General features: G+C 36.8%; 1 protein-coding gene across 9 annotated transcripts in view; it reads left to right on the top strand.

Moving 5' to 3' along the window:
• Positions 1 to 19,457, top strand: part of LOC114622028 (putative RNA-binding protein Luc7-like 2) — a 56,413-nt gene that overhangs the window by 9,413 nt on the left and 27,543 nt on the right. For 4 of the 9 annotated variants that reach the window (XM_028768377.1, XM_028768371.1, XM_028768374.1 and 1 more), the window contains 2 exons: positions 8,076 to 8,170; positions 18,954 to 19,052. In XM_028768377.1, coding sequence (XP_028624210.1) covers positions 18,957 to 19,052 — 96 coding nt within the window. In that variant the 5' untranslated portion in view covers positions 8,076 to 8,170; positions 18,954 to 18,956. The other 5 variants (XM_028768372.1, XM_028768375.1, XM_028768373.1 and 2 more) reach the window with 4 other exon arrangements.

The following is a 19,457-nucleotide window of genomic DNA, read 5'->3' on the forward strand; positions in this document are numbered from 1 at the left end:
GAATAGAGAGGGATATACTTGCTAGGAAAGATTTGCTTTTATCTTAGACTCTAGAAACTGTTAATAGTATGGGGAGTTAGTGTCACAATTTAATTTGTAGTATTAGAGTATTGACCACAGTGGTGTTTTGTCTTGTTTTCTTTATGTTTTAAAATTTATTTGTGTGTGTTTAAATACTCGTGTGTATGTGCACCATGTGTATAGTGCCAGAAGAAGGCAGAAAGAGGCCCCTGGAAGCAGAGTCACAGGCAGTGGATGACTAGCCTGATGTGGGTGTCGAGAATCAAGTCTAGGTCCTCTGTAGGAGCATCCAAGTTTAATTGTTGGACTATTCCCCCATAGTAGTATTCTAATTGATTGTTGGTTGACATACTTTAGGGTGTAATTAATTGATAGCAGAATTTCAACTACTTTCCTTGATGTTCCCCAACTTACACCCTCGCCCCCCTTGGAGATAAGGTATCTCTATGTAGTCCTGGCTGCCTTGGAAATTCCTATGTAGATGAAGCTTGCCTCAAAATCACAAAGACCTGCCTGCCTCTATCTCCCAAGTTGTTATTTTTCTTAGAAATTTGGTGTGTGTTTGCTTCATTTCTTGTCTGTCTTGCCCAAGCTGGCCTTGATTTTAGGTCATTTCCTGCCTCTGTCTTCTGAGTGCTTGATCACAGGTATGAGCTACCAATAACCCCAGAGAGACAAAAAATCTAATATGTAAATATTTACAAATTAACACTTACACTTAAGTGACACATTCTTTTGATACTGATTATAGTTAACCTGATTTTGAAAACAAAAGACCTATATGAATGAACAAGTAGTACCTTCTATACTTTGCTCATATTTTAAAGTGAATAGCAGAGTCCCCAGAGGCAGCTCTTGTGAATGTGATAAATGTTCAGTACTACATTTTCTCTGTTTTGTAGCTTTAAGGCTTACATCTCCTTTCTGGTGTGTGTTTTTCATTTTAACTTGTCCTTAGGTTGTCACTAGTATTCTCATTTTTTTTTCCTCTCTTTTGTTGACTTTTGATTTGGGGATGTTTTCCTTGATGTTTATAGTTATTTTGAACAATTGGGGACTTGGATTTAAGAGACAGGATTTCACTATGCCCTGATAGCTTGGAACAGCTTCTGGAATGCTTGGGTTAGAGGTGAGCTCTACCACACCCTCCTCTTTGGGACTCTTTTTTAATGAATAAATCAGCTAATTGTATCATCTTTGGTTCTTTTGAGCTATTTCTTAAGATAGCTTTTAATGTGGATGAGGTGCTTGCTACACATCTGTAATTCCAGCAGTCGAGAAGCTGAGGCAGAAGAATCATAAGTCCTAGCTAACCTGGTCTACATAGTGAGATACCCCATCTCAAAAGAAAAAAAAAAATTAAAAGAATGAGAAAAAACCTTAACTTCCATTGCTTCTAATTTTGTATGTAGAAAAACTCTGGATAGAAGGCATCAGAAAACCAGAGTACAAGTGTTAAACTGTATCAGAATTGAACTGCAACTCTGTGTCAAAATAAAGTTTAGTAGGCTGTATAGTTTTTGACTTGCATGTTAAATTCTGTATACCCTTACTAAAAAATATTTTGAGTCAAGGTCTCACTCTATAGCTCCTCAGTTTGTTCTAGAACTCTCTATGTATTCAAGCTTACTGGCAGTCCTGCCTCAGTCTCCCAAATTCTGAGGCTGTAGGCATGAAGCACTGTGCTTAGTTTTGTATTAACTTGCTTTTCCAATTCTAAGTCAACACTTGAGGTTTTTGTAATGTCTCTCTTTAAGTCTGAGAAGTATGCTGATGAAAAAACTCCTGAAGTAGTTGTCCACAAGAATATAATGGTATATAAGATTATATTAACCAAAGTACTATGAAGAAATAGCCTTTTCTAAACTGAGTAGTAGTCCTTATGTTTACATTTCCTGAAGAGAGAAAAATCTGCTACTACTACCCAGTGTGACTTTATCTATTCAGAAAGAAACATCTTACAAAAGTACAAAATATATTAAGCTATTTTAAATTGTTTCAAAGCATCTCTTTGATTATATTAAAATATCGTTGTTTTCTAATAAAATATACTTTGAATTGCTTACATATACAGTAGGTCAAACTGGATATACTTTTTAAGGTATGAAGAGAAATAAATATTTTAAAAAGTAACTACAAAAACTGGGCATGGTGATACATACCTGTAGTTCCAGCACTTGGCAGATGAAAACAAGAAGAACAGAACTTCAGAATTATCCTTGCCTGCATCAGTTCTAGGCCATCCTGGGCTACATGAGACTATGAAAAAAAAAAAGCAATTAGAACTGGAAATGTGGTTCAGTGGTTAAGAAGAGCATTTGCTGCTCTTGGAGAGGATACTGGTTCAGTTCCCAGCACTCATATGACATCTCACAACTGTATGTAACTTTAGTTCCAGGGTATTCTCTGCCGCCTTCTCACCTTAGAGCACTAGGCATACCTGTGGACAAAACTTATACATATAAAAGCAAAAGTAATTAATTACAAGCTGGGTGTTGTGCTATACACCTATTATTTCAGCACTTGGAAAGACTGAGGCAGAAGGATCATGAGCTGTAGTTTGAGGTACTTAGCCAGCTTTTCTCTCTGAAGCAAAAACTAGTTGCCAAAGAGATTTATGTAGGTGAATGTTGAAAAACTTAAAAAAATAGGTGACACAGGTAAGGTGCAAGGAGGATTATATAAGAATGATCAGATTGACTCGAGTATAGTAGTCACTTTGGGTCAGGTGAAGACATGGGTTTAATTTTGCACATCTTAAGTTTTCTCTTGTCCAGCAGTAGACTAGAAACTGACCGTAGATTTTTAAGTATTTCCTACACTAGTACGTGGAAGTGGAATTTATATTGGAAGGAAGGGTAATAATGCTTACTCTGTATTTGGGGATTCAAGAGAGAGGTTAGGTAAACAAGAAGCTACTGGTTTTCAGTTCTGTTCTTTTTCTAGCTCTAGCTCTACTATCACTGAAGGACTGTGGATCTTATTCAGAGGGAGGGGACCTTCTGTGTCCCAAATCAACTGTGATAAAAGGACCTAGAAACATCTACAGCTGGTGGTGGTACACACTTTGTAACATTAGAAAATGTGGGAGAGCTTCCCTGTCCCTGCCTCTGCCTTCATTTATAGACATGGGATACATCCATTGCTTTGTAAATGTTGATGTATTTCTTGTTCACTCTTTGTTTTCCCGAAGCTGAGCTCTGAGCTAAATCTGTACAAAGAAATATTGACTGCTTTTATAAATTGCTTGCCATTAATGCCTGATGATATATACAGTAAGATAGGATTTTGCCTACCATTAAATATGTCAAGTATTACAAACTTTAAGGTTCTTTTGAAATTACAATACTAAACTCAGTTCACTTTTGCTAACTTCACAGTTGTTGATCACATAGCATGGTCATCCACTCACAGCTTAAAAAAATACAGGGAGCATCGGAGAGAATGGGTAAAGTAAAATTTTGATGTTTTTAAAATAGCACCTAAATTTATGAAAGTTGATTTGGTTTATTGTTTGTAAGGGAGGGAGAGGGTGGGAAATATTGAGGGGGGAGGAGGGTTGGGTTTTGGGAAATTAGCATGCACTGTGTACAATGTCAGATACCACTTACTTAGGCCAAGGTTTTATGTGTTACTAATACAATTTATATCAGGTAGTAGGATCATAATTTCATTTTGAATATTGCAATGGGGTTCTTTTTCCTTCACAACAAATTGAAGGGAATTTTGATAAGAGTATTGAGTACAGTTTGGATAGGAATCCTGGTTTTAGAGGAGGCCAAGCCATATCCCAGAGTGAAACTGATATCTTAGTGCCATCATAGGTTCAGTTACTAGAGTTATGTAGTATGCTTTTCAGCTTTTATTGTATAAATTATACACAAGTGTTCTCAACTGTTAGAATTTATGACACCCAAGAGGGGATTGAACAAAAGAAGGCAATGAAATTGTAATTCTGAAGATAGTTGTTTGGTGGATATGATTAGTAAAACTTTTGGTGTTTCTATTCAAATGAAAAGCTTGTGGCCCCCTCCACCTCCAAATTCTAAACCAGATTCCTCAATAGACCTGGTGGTGTAGGCCTGTATATAATCTCAGCACTTGGGGGTCGGGGGTATAGAACAGGAGCATCAGAATCATAGTCATTTTTTTATTTGAATTCAAGGGCTGCGTGAGACCTCAAAATAAGATAGGTTGGTTTAGAGAGATGACTCAGAGGTTAAGAGCACTATGTACTCTTCCAGAGGTCCTGAGTTCAGTTCTCAGCAACCACGTGTTGGCTCTCAACCATTGAGATATATAGGTATACATGCAGATAGAGCACTCATAGAGAAATAAATCTTTAAAAAATTATTTAATAAATAAATAAATAAATAAATGAAGGTCTAATTCCTTACTCAAAAACCTTGCCATTGTCATTATTATATAAAGCTTAATTTTTGTGGAGGTCATAGGACAGGGAGACCTGCTTTTATAGGTAAGATAATTTGTTTTTAACTCAACTTGAACTAATCACTGCCTCATTTAAAATTTTTTTAAAGTTCATTTATATACAATAAATATGGATTGAAGAAAGATTTTAAGACAGCAAGTTCCACCCTCCAAATATTATATCTTTGGCTCTAATTTGTATATTTCCAGAAGTACTCAGCCACATACCAAAGCTGACTATAGTTTACTTACTGTTCCCCAAACCTTCAAGCCTTTGTAAATTTTGTCAAAGATACTATTCTGGTCTGGAATACTCATCTTTCCTCTAAGTCTTGTGTATAGTGTTCAGATTTTGGCTTCTACTTATTCCATGAAGCCTTTCCCAGTTTCTCCAACCTTTTGCTGGTAGTTCAAAATATCTCTTTGGCACTTGGATTATACTATTTTGTGTTACTGTTTTTTATATGCTCTATTTCTCTAATGAAAATATGTCTCCTTAGGAGCAGAATATTTGTTTTAAGCTTTGTTAGTCCATTTTGTAACACAGAGGATAGAGTCACTGTTATCATTGACAGGGCAGTTTCTCCCTATTAGTTTTTAAACATAAGACAATTAGGGGAATTAACTCAGATTTTTTTTTCTTGTATGATTCAGTGACCAGGAAACATATATAAAGCACGTTGAATTGATAAAATCCTACGTTATAAGGATATTTTATTCATATTCACTGCCTATTTCTAGTCTTTTTCCCCCCCCCCCCCCATTTAAAGGTAATATTTACCTGATTTCTTTTGAAAAACATGGTTTGGGCCAGATACTGTGACAGAAATAAAAATTACAGGCATTTCTGTTTCAGAACTGTGTAGTTAAATTATATTCAATGTCATAAGCCCAAATTTATTCAAATGCTGAATGACTTTGTAATTTTGTAGCCAAATTGTTTTAAAATATTAAGCATAAAGTCTCCCTAAGTAGAACTTGAGGTATCAATAGACAGATACTTACAAGTCCCTCATTGTTATATCTTATACTGCTAGTTTTATTATTTCATTAAAAAGATTTTTATGATGGCTAATATCTGAAAGCTATATTTGATATTTTTTGCCATAGTTATCAAATGTTTTTAGAATGTCTACTTATTTGAAGTGAGGTAGTTTAGGTGATTTTTTTTCTTTTTTTTTTGGCATTTATAGAAATAGATTCCTTCATTATTTAAAGCTCACCAAGGCTATTACATATTTGTAATTGTTCATGCTTTATTTGATAGTATCTTCAGGGCATATATACTTTATTACTATTATATTTAATGTGATTTCTTAAGCATTGATGTTTGATTATTAAAACTTCTGTAAATATTAGCTTTATTCTAAGACCTCACTTAAACATAATCCTTAGACCCGTGAGCCATGTTTTTAGTTGATTGAACTGACAGTGCTGCTTCATTACCAAACACTTAGATAATGTGTAGCAGGCTGAGTCCGAGATTTGTAAGTGCTCCGTACCCCCTAAACATTTATCACTTTTAAAGTCTTTCTATGGTCAAAAAGGTTCTACTGTATTTTTTGCTTTCTGGTGTGAGCTTATGATAGATTGGTTCTGATATGAACTTGAGGCACTCACTAGTTTTCATTGAAACATTTTAAAGAAATATTTCTCACTTAGCCTAAGGGCCACTTGTAGAGCTCCAGTCTTGACCTTTTGTTATCTCCAGTCATAATTTTCTCTGGGCTTATACTTGTTAAGTCAGTATTGTTAAAAAAAACAAAAGCAAAACCAAAAAAAAAAACAACCCCACAAACAAAACAAAAAAATGAACACTCTGATTTTGTTCACTTTTGTTTTTATATACAAGAATCTTTACAGTCAACATGTACTTCTAGGTGCTGTATTGAAATTGCTGGCAGAGTCTATTCTATACAAACTGAACAATCTGGCCCCTTGTTTTATTTGCAAAGGTTCAATGTATCTATGCCTGCCTACTTCAATCTGCAAGGGAGTTTCAGAAAGGCCCCGCATTCGCCGAGCCGTGAGTTATCACTAACTTTTCAGATGTGTTAATGAATGTGGAACAGAAGCAGTTGTGTTTAAAAGGAAATAAAAGACCATCAAAGTAACCTATATTATAGTAGCAGGCTTGAACACTAAATGGATTATTCCAAATTGTGTCACAAATAACCTCCTAGAGACTAGCCTCAGAAAACCTATTGTTGAACTGCTCTGAAGCTATGATTTTATCAATATTATCTTTCTTAAAAAATGTATGTGTCCTAGTTGCAAATTAGAATGTTCTTTAGATCTCCTTAATCAAGTTAAAACAATTTGAACAAAATCTTACCCCACAGTATTTAGTTGTATTAAGTTAAACTCTGCAATATAAGACCACTTGAAAGGGGTAATGTTGGAATTTTTTTGTTTGTTTGTTATTCACGTGTGAAAATACAGAACTTAATTTAAGAATTACTTCCTAGTTGAAATGTTTGGAGTGCTTTAGGTATCATGTGAACTGTAGAAGTTTTTACAATCTCTTTTGGTTTGTTTCAGCCGTTTTTCGCTTCAGTAATTCATCAGTAGGTTTTCCTTTAATAGTGATACCAATTTAAGGCTAAACTACATTTTTTAGGGCATATCATTCTACATAGAGGAAATGACCCTGTGAGTTTTTCTTTTATTTCTTCAGAAATTCTTAGCAAGAAGTTGTAACTAACATTTGTATTTTGTTACTCTAGTTAGTTACCTTTCCTTTTCCTAGATGGTTTATAAATTTTGAGTATATAGCTATATTTGATAAGCAGGTTGGTTGCTTCTGTTGCTTAGGAGTTGTGTGGGTTTTTTTTTTTCTTTTTATAAAATAGCAGCACAAAATTATTTTATTTTGCCTGGTTTGTCAATATAGTACAGACCACATAAAACTTGGAAGTATGGAATCTTTGGAGGTATTAAAGTTAGCATTTCATTTAGGCAATGTGCCTTTGTTTGACTGGTGTATAAGTCCTTCTTCCAGGTTTGTACATTCTTAAACACCTCATTCTACCCTCTAACTCCTCCCAGCAGCAAAAGGGAGACACTTCAACTGGAACAAAGTAGTGGAAGAAATGGCGTCTGGGGTTCAGTGGGGATTCGCAGTGTGTATGCAATGTTTGCAAGATTACTTTTATGTTTTTCAATTAATGTAAATAATTACAAAATAAATTAGTGCTTACTGTCAAGAAGAGACCATGTGTACCAGTAGAAACTCTTGGTGGGTCTTCTGCAAGTTGCTTAACCTCTTGGGGCCTCATTTTTCTGATCTGCAATGTGAAGGAGTTGGACTTGATAATCTATAAAGTCCATTCCTGCTCTAAAATCCTATGCTTTTCTGAAGTACTTTTATTTAACAGAATGCTTTGCTTTCCCACTTTGACTATTTATTTGAATTACATTTGCAGTACATAGACTGCAACTGCATGTTTTCTAAAATAGTTTTTCTTTAGGGTGGTATAAAAAAAAACTAATCCTTCCTGGGGTTGATTTATAAGTGTGTATTTATAGATACACACCAAAAGCTAGTAATAACTAGGACTTTCAAAAAATAAACACTGTCTAGTTGCCTAACCTTGAATATTATTAACTTTTCTATATTACAGGAGATACAACTCGTCAACGAATCAAATTCAGTGATGACAGAGTTTGCAAGAGCCACCTTCTCAACTGTTGCCCCCACGATGTCCTTTCTGGAACAGTATGTGGTTATTTATTGTTTTATTACTAGTGTGCCAGAAAAATGAAGTTATTGGTAAAGTGTTTTCTGTCTGTAGGCTGACAGAGAGAAGACAGTGCTTCAACCAATACACAAGATTAATGTTTGTACATGGCTAAAGACTGGGGTGATTTGGGGCATTTTATATATACGAAGTAGGAGTTGGGGCTCTATATCAGGTGCTTTTTCTTATTTCCTCTTCTCTTCTGGAGAGGGATGAAGGATATATTTTGACAGGGGTATGTTCCCCCAGGGTCACTGTCACCCATCCTTCATTTTTAACTGGCATAGAAGATTTGATCCTTTAACTTTTAAATTTGATTGAAGTTATGAGTAACTTCCCTTCACAGATGCACTTGTTGATGGGGAATTGTTAGGGGATAAATCTTGACCCTGGTTTTATTTCTCATTTGCCAGAAATATCTGGAATGAAGAAAAGATTTCCAGATTACTTTTCGTAAGCAGTGAGTACCCCTAACCACAGATGCCCAAATGAGTGTTTTTTTTTTTTTAAAGTGAAATTAAAGATATCTCTCAAACATAAAAGAATCAAGACACATGCAATAGGAAGCATCTGATAAGCTTAGAAAATAAAAGCATATTTTGTAATTTCTAGGTTTTTATATGTGTATGTATTGGGGTATGTGTGCACATTTGGAAGGCAAAAGACAACATTGAGTGTCTTCCTCAGAAACACCCTCCTCCTTCTTAGTGATGGTGCACAGCCCACTACTCACCTGGTCTGGAGCTTACTGAGAACACCAAACTGGCTTCCCAGTGAGTCCCAGGAATCCTCATGCTTTTATGTCCTCAGTCTTTATATTACCATATCTGGCATTTTACATGGGTGCTAGGTGTGCAGGCTAGTTTATGTCAATTTGACACAAGCTAAGGTCAGTGAAGAAGACAGAACTTCTTTTGAGGAAAAAAAAAACCCTTCATAAGTCCTGGGTTCTATAAAAAAGCAGTCTCAGCAGGCTAGTAAACAACACCCCTCCATGGCCTCTATTTAGTTCCTGCGTCCAGGTTTCTGCTCTGCTCCGGTTCCTGTCCTGACTTTGTTCAATGATAAATAATGATGCAGCATAAGCCAAATAAACCCTTTTCTCCTCAAGTTGCTTTTGGCCATGGTATTTCATCAAGCAATAATAACCTAAGACACTGGGGCTCATCCTCAGGTCCTTGTGTTTATAAATGAAGTACTTTACAAACTGAAGTATCTCCCTGGCCACCAAAATGACTTTATCTGATAAACTTAGAAAATAAAAGCAACAAAATGACAGAATCCTTTTTTTTTTTTTTTTCTGTTATTGAGACAGGATATCATATAACATTGCCTATCTTTGAACTGATTATTTTACCATGGATATCCTTGAACTTCAGATCTTTTCTTCACCCACCAAGTTCAGGGGTTATAGATTGTATCGTGCACATTCTTCACAGGGAGAGACAGAGACTGACAGGGGTCCTTCCTTCAGGCTTTTGAAACCTAGCCTACTCCCACTGCCATTCAAACCACTTTAGGTATCCATATCAACTTTAGCAATATAGTAGCCTTATGGGGTTGGGGGTTGGAGCTTGAGGAAGGGCTAAACTGTTGTAGGTCAAAACTCCAGCTAGCTGATCAGTAAAATACTTATTATATAAGGACCAAGAATTAGCCTCTCACTTTCCCCTGAACCCTGTATATCATTTTATGAGATTATTTGAGTTTATTAAATCAAACTCAAAAAAGTTACTCTTAGAAGTCTAAGGAAACTACTGTGTTCTTTGAGACTCTTGATTGAAAAGGGAGGATGAGTTACAAATGCACCACTTAATTGTAGAACAAATAAAACACATGCTAATAAAAACTTGAAGTACTTTCAAATATACATACAGTTGATTAGCCATGAATATGAAACACTTTTGAGATTCTCCATTGTTCAGGTATTTTTAAAAATAGAGTGCAAAAAGAATGACTTAATAATATCCTTTTTCGGGGAAAGGTAGGGAAGACATTCTCACTATGTAGACCAACGTGGCCTTAAATTGACGTTGATCCACCTGCCTCTGTTTCCCAAGTGTTGGGATTAAAGGTATTTACCACCACTCCCAGCCAGCCCACTAAAAAGTGGTGATTTCTGCTCATTAAGAGAACTTTGGGGCTGGAGAGATGACTCAGTGGTTAAGAGCACTGACTGCTCTTCCAGAGGTCCTCAGTCCAATTCCCAGCAACCACATGGTGGCTTATAACCATCTGTAATGAAATCTGGTGCCCTCTTCTGGTGTGTCTGAAGACTGCTATAGTGTACTCATATAAATAAAATAAATAATAAATCTTAAAAAAAAAAGGAACTTTGGGTTTGTGGGGATGTGTACTGGCAGTAAATCTAGGGCCTTTTCTAAGCATACAGGGAAAAGAGTTCTAAACTGAGCTGCATGCCTAATCCTCTTCGTATTATTTTTATTTTGAGAAAAGATCTCTGTGGCCCATGCTATCCTTGAACTTATTCTTAAAATCCTTCAGTTCTTCTCAGAAGAGCTGAGATGAATGGTCTGGCCAACCAAGCCCAACTGAGATAACTTTTAAGAGGCTGAAGTGGTGACTTAGTGGTTAAGAACTTTGGCTGTGCTTCCAGAGGATCTGGGTTCAGTCCCTAACACCCACATAGTAGCTCTTAATTCCAGTCCTAGGAGATCCAACACCACCTCTGGCCTCTGGAGGCACTTCATTTATTTGGTTTACAAGTAGACAGAGTCACACCTGCTCCCCCCACAAAAATTTTTTTGAAGAAAAATAACTTAAAACAGTTAATGTTTTGCTTGGCCTATATAGAGCCTCTTGAGTGGGTGTAATAGCATATTCCTATAATTTTTTTTAGGATTTCTTTTTAATTGTGAATGTGCGGGCATTTGTACATAGTGCATCAGATTCTCCGGTTGTAAGTGGTTGGGAGCCACCTGATGTTGATACTCTGAATTCGGTTACTTTGGAAGAGCAGCAAAGGCTTTTAACAATCGATCCATGACCCCAATCCTCCATTCTTACAATTTTTGTATTCCAAAGGATTGCAAGTTTAGAGATAGCCTGGGCTGTATTCCAAATTCTAGGTACCCAGGACTACAAGAAGAGACTGGACTTTAATTTTTTTTCCCTTATGACCATTGTCTCCGTTAGGGTTTTACTGCTGTGAACAGACACCATGACCAAGGCAAGTCTTATAATAAAGACAACATTTAGTTGAGGCTGGCTTACAGGTTCAGAGGTTTAGTTCATTATCATTAAGGTAGGAACATGGCAGCATCCAGGCAGGCCTGGTACAGGAGGAGCTGAGTTCTTCATCTTCATCTGAAGGCTGCTAGCAGAATACTGGCTTCCAGGTAGCTAGGATGAGGGTCTTATAGACCACACCCACAGTGACACACCTACTCCAACAGGGCCACACCTTTAATAAGTGCCACTCCTGAGGCCAGCATATACAAACCATCACAACCATATAATATCATGTCTTATGAAAAAAATTTTTCAATATATAGGAAAAATACAGTGTAAAAATATGTAAAAATACAGTGTAAAAATATGTGTAATTTATTCAAATAATGTATATGGTAAAACTTGCAAATTAAGATGGATTTTTATATTTTTGTTATATTTTAGTAATGTTTGAGTAATGAAACTAAATTGAGAGTGGTAAGAAGGGATCCACCTTAGCGTTTAATAGAAAAAGTAAAGCAAACTCACAGTATTTGTTTTTATAAATGTTATCTGTAGCAATGAATGGTGATGTATGCTCATGACTCCAACACTGAGGAGATTGAGACAGGTGGATCAGTAGTTCAAGCTTAGCCTGGGCTCCATGAGATTTTGTCTTTTCAAAAAAAAGGAAGGAAGGAAGAATCTCTGAAGTCCTACAAGCAAATACAAAACAATTGCATTGTGTAATTGTATGATTAAAATATAAAAAATTTTATTATTGGCCGGGCAGTGGTGGCGCACGCCTTTAATCCCAGCACTTGGGAGGCAGAGACAGGCGGATTTCTGAGTTCGAGTCCAGCCTGGTCTACAGAGTGAATTCCAAGACAGCCAGGGCTGCACAGAGAAACCCTGTCTCGAAAAACCAAAATAAATAAATAAATAAATTTTTATTATTGTTTGTTTTAAGAGTCTCATCGTATAGCTCTGGCTGTCCTAGAACTTGATAGTACTTGTCCTACTTGTTGTAGCAAAACAAGCTGGTTTGGAAGTTATATCAGTTTTCCTGGTTTTGCCTCTGCAGTGCTAGGATTACAGTTGTGTGCCACCACACTAGGGCCATATATTATTTCTGCGTTAAAAACTTGTGCTTTTTTCCCCTGTTTCATATATAGTGTAAAACAAATCCTTGCTCTCCCTACCTATCACCTGAATAAGTCAGTGGGCTTATTTTTATCATTAGTTTTCTTTCATAGTATGTTTCTCATTTTTCATCTTTTTTTCTCTACCTAGAATATCCACTGTCTTTGAATTTGTAACTTGTCAAGCTTATACATGATTGCCTTAGCATAATTATTTGGCTTCTGAATCCCACTCTGGTACCTGTTCTCTGTTCTACTGGAATAGGCTTGTGTAGTCTTTTTCTAGTCAAAATAATCTCTGAGAGACAAGATGAATCTTAGTCTTTTCAAGCTGTCTTTGCATTTCTCAGGTCAGATACAAACTTTAACCAGATACAGTTTTTAAAATGCTATGATCTGTAGGGCAAGGTGGCACACACGTCTTTAATTCCAGCTCTTGGGAAGTAGAGGCAGGCAGATCCTGTGAATTTAAGATCACTGTGGTCTGCAGAGTAAATTGCAAGGCAGCCAGGGCTAGGTAGAGTGAATCTGCCTCTATATAAATAAGTAATAAAGAGGATTTTGAGTTTGAGGTCAGTTTGGACTAAATAGTGAGACTCTGTCTTATAAACAAATGTGAAAGTAAATTGTGAAGGGTTAGAAAAACAGGACTGCTGTTAGTGTCTCCTTCACAGGTACTTCAACAAACCACTCTTTTTTTGGTTTTTCGAGACAGGGTTTCTCTGTGTAGCCCTGGCTGTCCTGGTACTCACTCTGTAGACCAGGCTGGCCTCGAACTCAGAAATCCGCCTGTCTATGCCTCCCAAGTGCTGGGATTAAAGTCGTGCGCCACCACTGCCTGGCAACAACTCATTTTTAACCTTGGTAATTTGCCATTAAGTTAGCCTTCCTTAGGTGGATGGCCCCATACCCCATGTACATGCAATGGGAAGGAGTGAAGGGAAGTTCTGGAAATATGAGGGGAGTAGAAGGAGAACTGGAGTTGGATGTGATCAAGATAAATTGAGTATATGCATAAGATTGTCAGAATAAAAATAGTCTTTAAGGAAAGCTAAATAAAGTTAATTTTAAATGTTAGAATTTTTAGGGAAATGTTTTTATTTTAAGCAGTAGTGGTATTATTGAAATTCATACCCACCTCTTGTTATTTTAAAGCTCTGCTCTTTGCATGTCATGTTATGGTTTCTCTGACTTTTAAGCTGAGTTTCAAAGCAAGCATTACATTTGGATGGTAAGTGATTTTACAAATAAAACAAAGGAAGAGGGACTGAAGGTTCAAAATGCAAGGGCAAGATGTTTGTGGTTTGTGCTTTAGAAAATAGTGTTGCCTAACAGTCATAAGCTATGCATGTTAAACCTGCTGTGTGTTTTCTGTGGTTTGTCTCCATATCAGTTTGTTCTGAGAGTTATTTGCTTTTAGATTACTCGCTGTCTGTACTTTACCTAGATTATTATTATCCACATTTGATTATCTTTCATTCTTCCCTTTGAAATTTTAGAATTCCCGTAAGAAAATACAAGAAGATAAATTAAATATTTAAATTAATAAAAGTATAAAGAACTTAGATTATACTGTTAACATCTGCTTTTACCTTTCTTTAGCACTCTGGGTGCCTCTATTCTCTTTCCTTTTATAATTGGATTGTTGGGTTTTTTTTAACTTTATTTTTATTTACTTATTTAGATTTACTTTTTGTCTAAGAGTGTTTTGTACTAATGTATGCCTGATGCCCAAGGAGATGATCTTCCATGTGGGTACTGGGAGTCAAATCTGATCCCTTTGCAAGAACAAGTATTTTTAACTACTGAGCAGACTCTTCCAGCTCATCAGTAGCCCAGGCTGGCCTTGAACTTAATTATAATCGTCCTGTCTTCTCCTTCAGCAAATCCTACTGCCTTGAGTAACCACAACTATCCATTGATGGTTGTGGTATTAATTCTAGGCTGTAGTGACGTCTTTATATTCACTTCTTATTGTTCTCTCTCTTTTTTTTTCCTTCTCAGTCCATCCTACTGTGTTAATGCTCATGTTTTTGAATATGTAAACCATTTCCCACAATCCTCTTCTAGAAAGTCATTTGGTTCTAGTTATGTTACTCTTTAACACTGGATCCCATCACAGATGGTTGTGAGCCACCATGTGGTTGCTGGAAATTAAACTCAGTACCTCTGGAAAAGCAATCGGTGCTCTTAACTGCTGAGCCATCTCACCAGCTGGTTATGTCACTCTTTGTTCTCCAAATAGGATATAATTTATTATTCTTTGAAAACAGGTACTGAACATATTGCCTATTAATCTTTAGTATGTGTAAACTGGCCTTACTTTTCCTGGAAATGTACTTCATATATACTTGATAGAAGTAACCTTTTATAAGTTGCCTTGAAAAGTTATGAGTCAAGAAAACATGTTCTTTGTTCTTCAACACTTGTTGAATTATAATACTGCATGGCAGGGAACTTAGCACAAGGAGTGGTGGCCCCTGTTATAGGCCTAAGGAGTATAACAGTGATCAAAACTGTTTCTATTGAATTATCAACTCAGTTTAGTCAGTATACACAAGTAACTACATTGTTACCTTCAAAGTGTTTTTATAAACATCTAATTTGATCCATATAACAATGAGTGTCCTGGAACTCACTATATAGATCAGGCTGTCCTTGAACTCACTGTGATCCTCCTGCCTCTGCCTTCATAGTGGTGGGATTAAAGATATGTGTTACCATATCCCACTCATGTATGATATTTTATAATAGGATTTTTTTATATTTTATCCAATGATTATTATTTATATTACTATCAGTAACTTACTTGGTTTTCAGTTTTGGTGTACACTATTGAAGTAAAATCCTTATGTTTCTGAACATCTAGTTATAATTGGATCTGTTATTGTTCCTAGTTTGTTTCAGTGGGGTGTGTGTGTACGTACGTATTAATATACTCTGAGTTCAAGGACATTCAGGGCCACACAGAAACCTTATCTCTAAAACCCCAAAACCCTTAGCACAACTGCATGGCGTGTAGGCAGCTGCCCAGCTATTGTGCTATCTACGGTGGCATAGTAAAAATGTGAGCATCTTTCATCCAGGAACATAAATGGTCAAAGGTGAGGAAGAAGCCAGGATTTTTAATATCCATTATTACAACAAACAACAAAAATAAGGTTACAAAAAGAATTCAAATGTCTCATAGTAATGTACATCCCACCTCACATCCTATTTCCCTGATTGGTTAGGAGACTAAGGTCAAGGAAATTGTTAACCAAGGTAGGTTTTCCCTTGCATTGACTTTTACAAGGGCAGGATGTTGTTGAGAGTTTCTTTTTTTTTTTTTTTTGTTTTGTTTTGTTTTGTTTTTTCGAGACAGGGTTTCTCTGTGTAGCCCTGGCTGTCCTGGAACTCACTCTGTAGACCAAGCTGGCCTCGAACTCAGAAATCTGCCTGCCTCTGCCTCCCAAGTGCTGGGATTAAAGGCGAGCGCCACCACCGCCCAGCGAGAGTTTCTTTATGGACTTACTTTTTTTTTTTTTTTTAATGGCCAGCCCTGTACCATATCAAAGCAGATATAGAAAGAGAAAACATTGACTAGTTTCTAGAATTGAGAGACACTATCTTGTAATAGTTGTTGTCTTGCTAAGTTCCTGGAGAAATGATGTTGATGCTGAAGATACTGGGGTGCAGATATACCTCATTATAGTTGATTTTAGAAGGACACAAGTGAAGTGAAAAAAGTTTCTCAAGACTAGTTGTTTTGAGGTTTTGTTTTTGACTGAGGACCAAACTCAGGGCCTTGTATTTGCTAAGAAAGTGCTCTGCCTCTTACTCTGCCCCTGAGCTGAGTCCCCAGTTCCAGAAGGCTTGCTTTAAGAATTAACTCTGGTCTGGTAAATATGGCTTCATGGATAAAAGCACTTGGTGGGCAAGCTTGGCAACTAGAGTTCCATCCTTAGAACTCATGAAAATAAATGTAGAGGGAGGGAACAATCAATCAACAAGGTTGGTTTTTTTACCTCCACAGTCATCCTTTAACACCAGCCACCCCCCCATCCCCATACACACCATGTACACACAAGCAATGATAATGAGTGAAAAAAATATTTTAGAGCAAATTCTGACCTAAGAAGTACATTTTGAAAGATGAGTAGTTGAGACCAGGTATCTTAATACTAAAACATGAATACAAGCCAAATAAAAATGAAATCAGAGAAGAGAAAGTCAAGATGTATACTTAATGATCAAAGTATTCATTAAAAACCAGAAATAGTTATGAGATGGTAGAGTTCAGTTTTATTTTAGATCACATAGATTTATCTTAGTCATGCCTATAAAACTTACTGTAAAACATTCTTATTTTGTTTTTTTGTGTTTGTGTGTGTGTTTATATATTTTAGGGTGCATGTATCTTTGTGTATGTGTGCCAGGTATACACAGGTGACTATCTAGGTGATTATTCCTGAGCTGTAATTACAGGCCATTGTGAGCTGCATGACATGGTTGCTGGGAACTTAACTGGAGTTAATTTGGAAGAGGAGGAGCAAGTGTTCTAAACAGCTGAGCCATTTTTCTAGCCCCTTAACTTCTTTCTTTTCTTTTTTTTCTTTCGTGTTTTCCTTTTTTTTTGGGGGGGGGGAGGGGGTGGTTTCGAGACAGGGTTTCTCTGTATAGCCCTGGCTGTCCTGGAACTCACTCTGTAGACCAGGCTGGCCTCGAACTCAGAAATCCGCCTGCCTCTGCCTCCCAAGTGCTGGGATTAAAGGCATGCACCACCACTGCCTGGCTTAGCTTAATTTTTTGAGGCAGTGTTTTGTTATGTAGTCTAAGAAACCCAACTGGAGATCCTTCTAACTCAGCTTCCTAAGTACTAGGCTTACAGATACCCTATGTAGATCTGGTTTGAATGTACAAAGTGCCACCTCTGCCTTCTAAGCCCTGGGGGTTAATACTACCACACCAAACCTTGAGTAGTTTTAGAATTTTTGTAATTCTCTGCTCATACCTATTTGTAAAGTTTTGTAAATATAAAGTATGATTATTTAAATTTTACCTACTCTATATCAGTTCTTTTAAATCTTTTAAAAAAATTTTCAAAATTTTTATCTAGTGAATGTCTTATCTTTATTTTGGGATACTATGCAAAATGATTGTTCATATATTTTGTTTCATACATATGTAGGTTATTGGCAAAAAGCAAATTTGGCTGACTCATTTTAGCTTCTATATATACAAGTAGGCTCAGACTTGTGAAGATGATAGTCTAATACTGTTCCTGTAGAAATTTCTTCATTTTGTTAGCAGGTTTTTGTTTGAAGGTAGGAGGGGAGACACTGACTGATAACATGGAATCTTCATGTCTCCGTGTTTCAAATGCTATGATTGCAGGAATATTCCACTAAATGTGTTTGTAATACTACTACAATTCTGCTTCCTCCACTCCTGCCTCTTCCCTCCCTCCTTCCCTCACCTGATTTTTCTTGTCTGTCTGCCATGAGATCCTCTAGCCTGAGATGTTTCAAGATTCATTTTTATTTTGAATATTTTATCTGTATGTATATCTGTGTACCACATTTGTGCCGGTATTGGATGAGGATGTCATAGCAAGAAGAGGGTGTCACACTCCCTGTAATTGTAGTTGCAGATCATTGTTAGCTGCCACGTAGGTGCTCAGAATGGAACCAAATCCTGTGAAAGAGCAACCAGTGTTCTTGGCTCCACTGAGCCATCTCTCCAGCCCTAGTCCGAGACTCTTGAGATGCTAAGGTTACAGATATTTGCTGCCATAACAGCATTGTTTACCTCTCTTTAGAGTCATTTTATATGCATCTTCATGAGAAACATTTTTCTGGGCTGATGACATGACTCAGTGACAGCCTGAGTTCAAATCCCCTGGATTGGTAGAAGGAGAGAACCAGTTCCCACATGTTGATGAGCTCTCCTCCACATTTGCACCATGGCAAGTGTCTGTGCATGGGAACAAAGAAAATATAACGTAATAAATCAAGAAAGGCTGACTCATTCCAAAAAGCCTCCCATAGTATTATTAGGAATCATAGTGTTCATACCCCCCCCCCCCCCCCTTTACTTTTTGGTTTGTTTTTCTTCTGAGATTTCCTCATGAGCACAGGCTGATCTTGAACTTCCTACGTATCTGGCCTTGAATTTCCAATCCTCTTACTTCTATCTACGCAGTGCTGATAGTATATAGGTCTGTAGCACCACATTGAGTTTATGGAGAGCTAGGGATTGAATCCAGGACTTTCTGTGAGTGCCAGATAAGCACTCACCAACCAACTTTCCTCCTCAGCTCTAATTATCTGAAATTTTGTAATTTGAAGGTCAATTTAAGTGAAGAAGTATACTCACTGTATGACAGTATATAGTCTAAAGAGAACTGTGATAAGGATGAATTTTAAAATACATGTTTGTAATATATTGTCTTTATTTTCTTTCCTAGAGAATGGATCTTGGAGAATGCTTGAAAGTCCATGACCTGGCATTAAGAGCAGATTATGAAATTGCATCTAAAGAACAAGACTTTTTCTTTGAACTTGATGTATGTGGTTTTGCTTTCATGTTACATTGTCTCTTGCAGTAAAATATTTTGAACATGAGCTATGTCTCTTAGTAGGAAATACTTAGGAATGTATCTTTGTGATTGTATGAAGGTTAGTACATAGATCATACACACCCACAGATAATACACACGCTTGCTACCCTAGTGTGTAGTGCTGAGATAAAACCTAAGGCCTTATACAGAGTAGATAAATACTTGGAATCACTGATCTAGCCCTAACTTTCAATTTTCAGTATATGAGATTGAATATTCATGAAAATATATAAAAGTCCTTGTAGTAGGCAAGCACTTATCTCCAGACTATCCTGCAGCCTCCAGACTGTTGGCCATCACACACACACAAACATCTCCTTCCCCTAGGTCTCTTTGAAGCTCTGGTTTTGT

Source organism: Grammomys surdaster, unplaced genomic scaffold (genome assembly GCF_004785775.1).
Source record: "Grammomys surdaster isolate TR1022 unplaced genomic scaffold, NIH_TR_1.0 186, whole genome shotgun sequence".
Lineage (NCBI taxonomy): Eukaryota > Metazoa > Chordata > Mammalia > Rodentia > Muridae > Grammomys > Grammomys surdaster.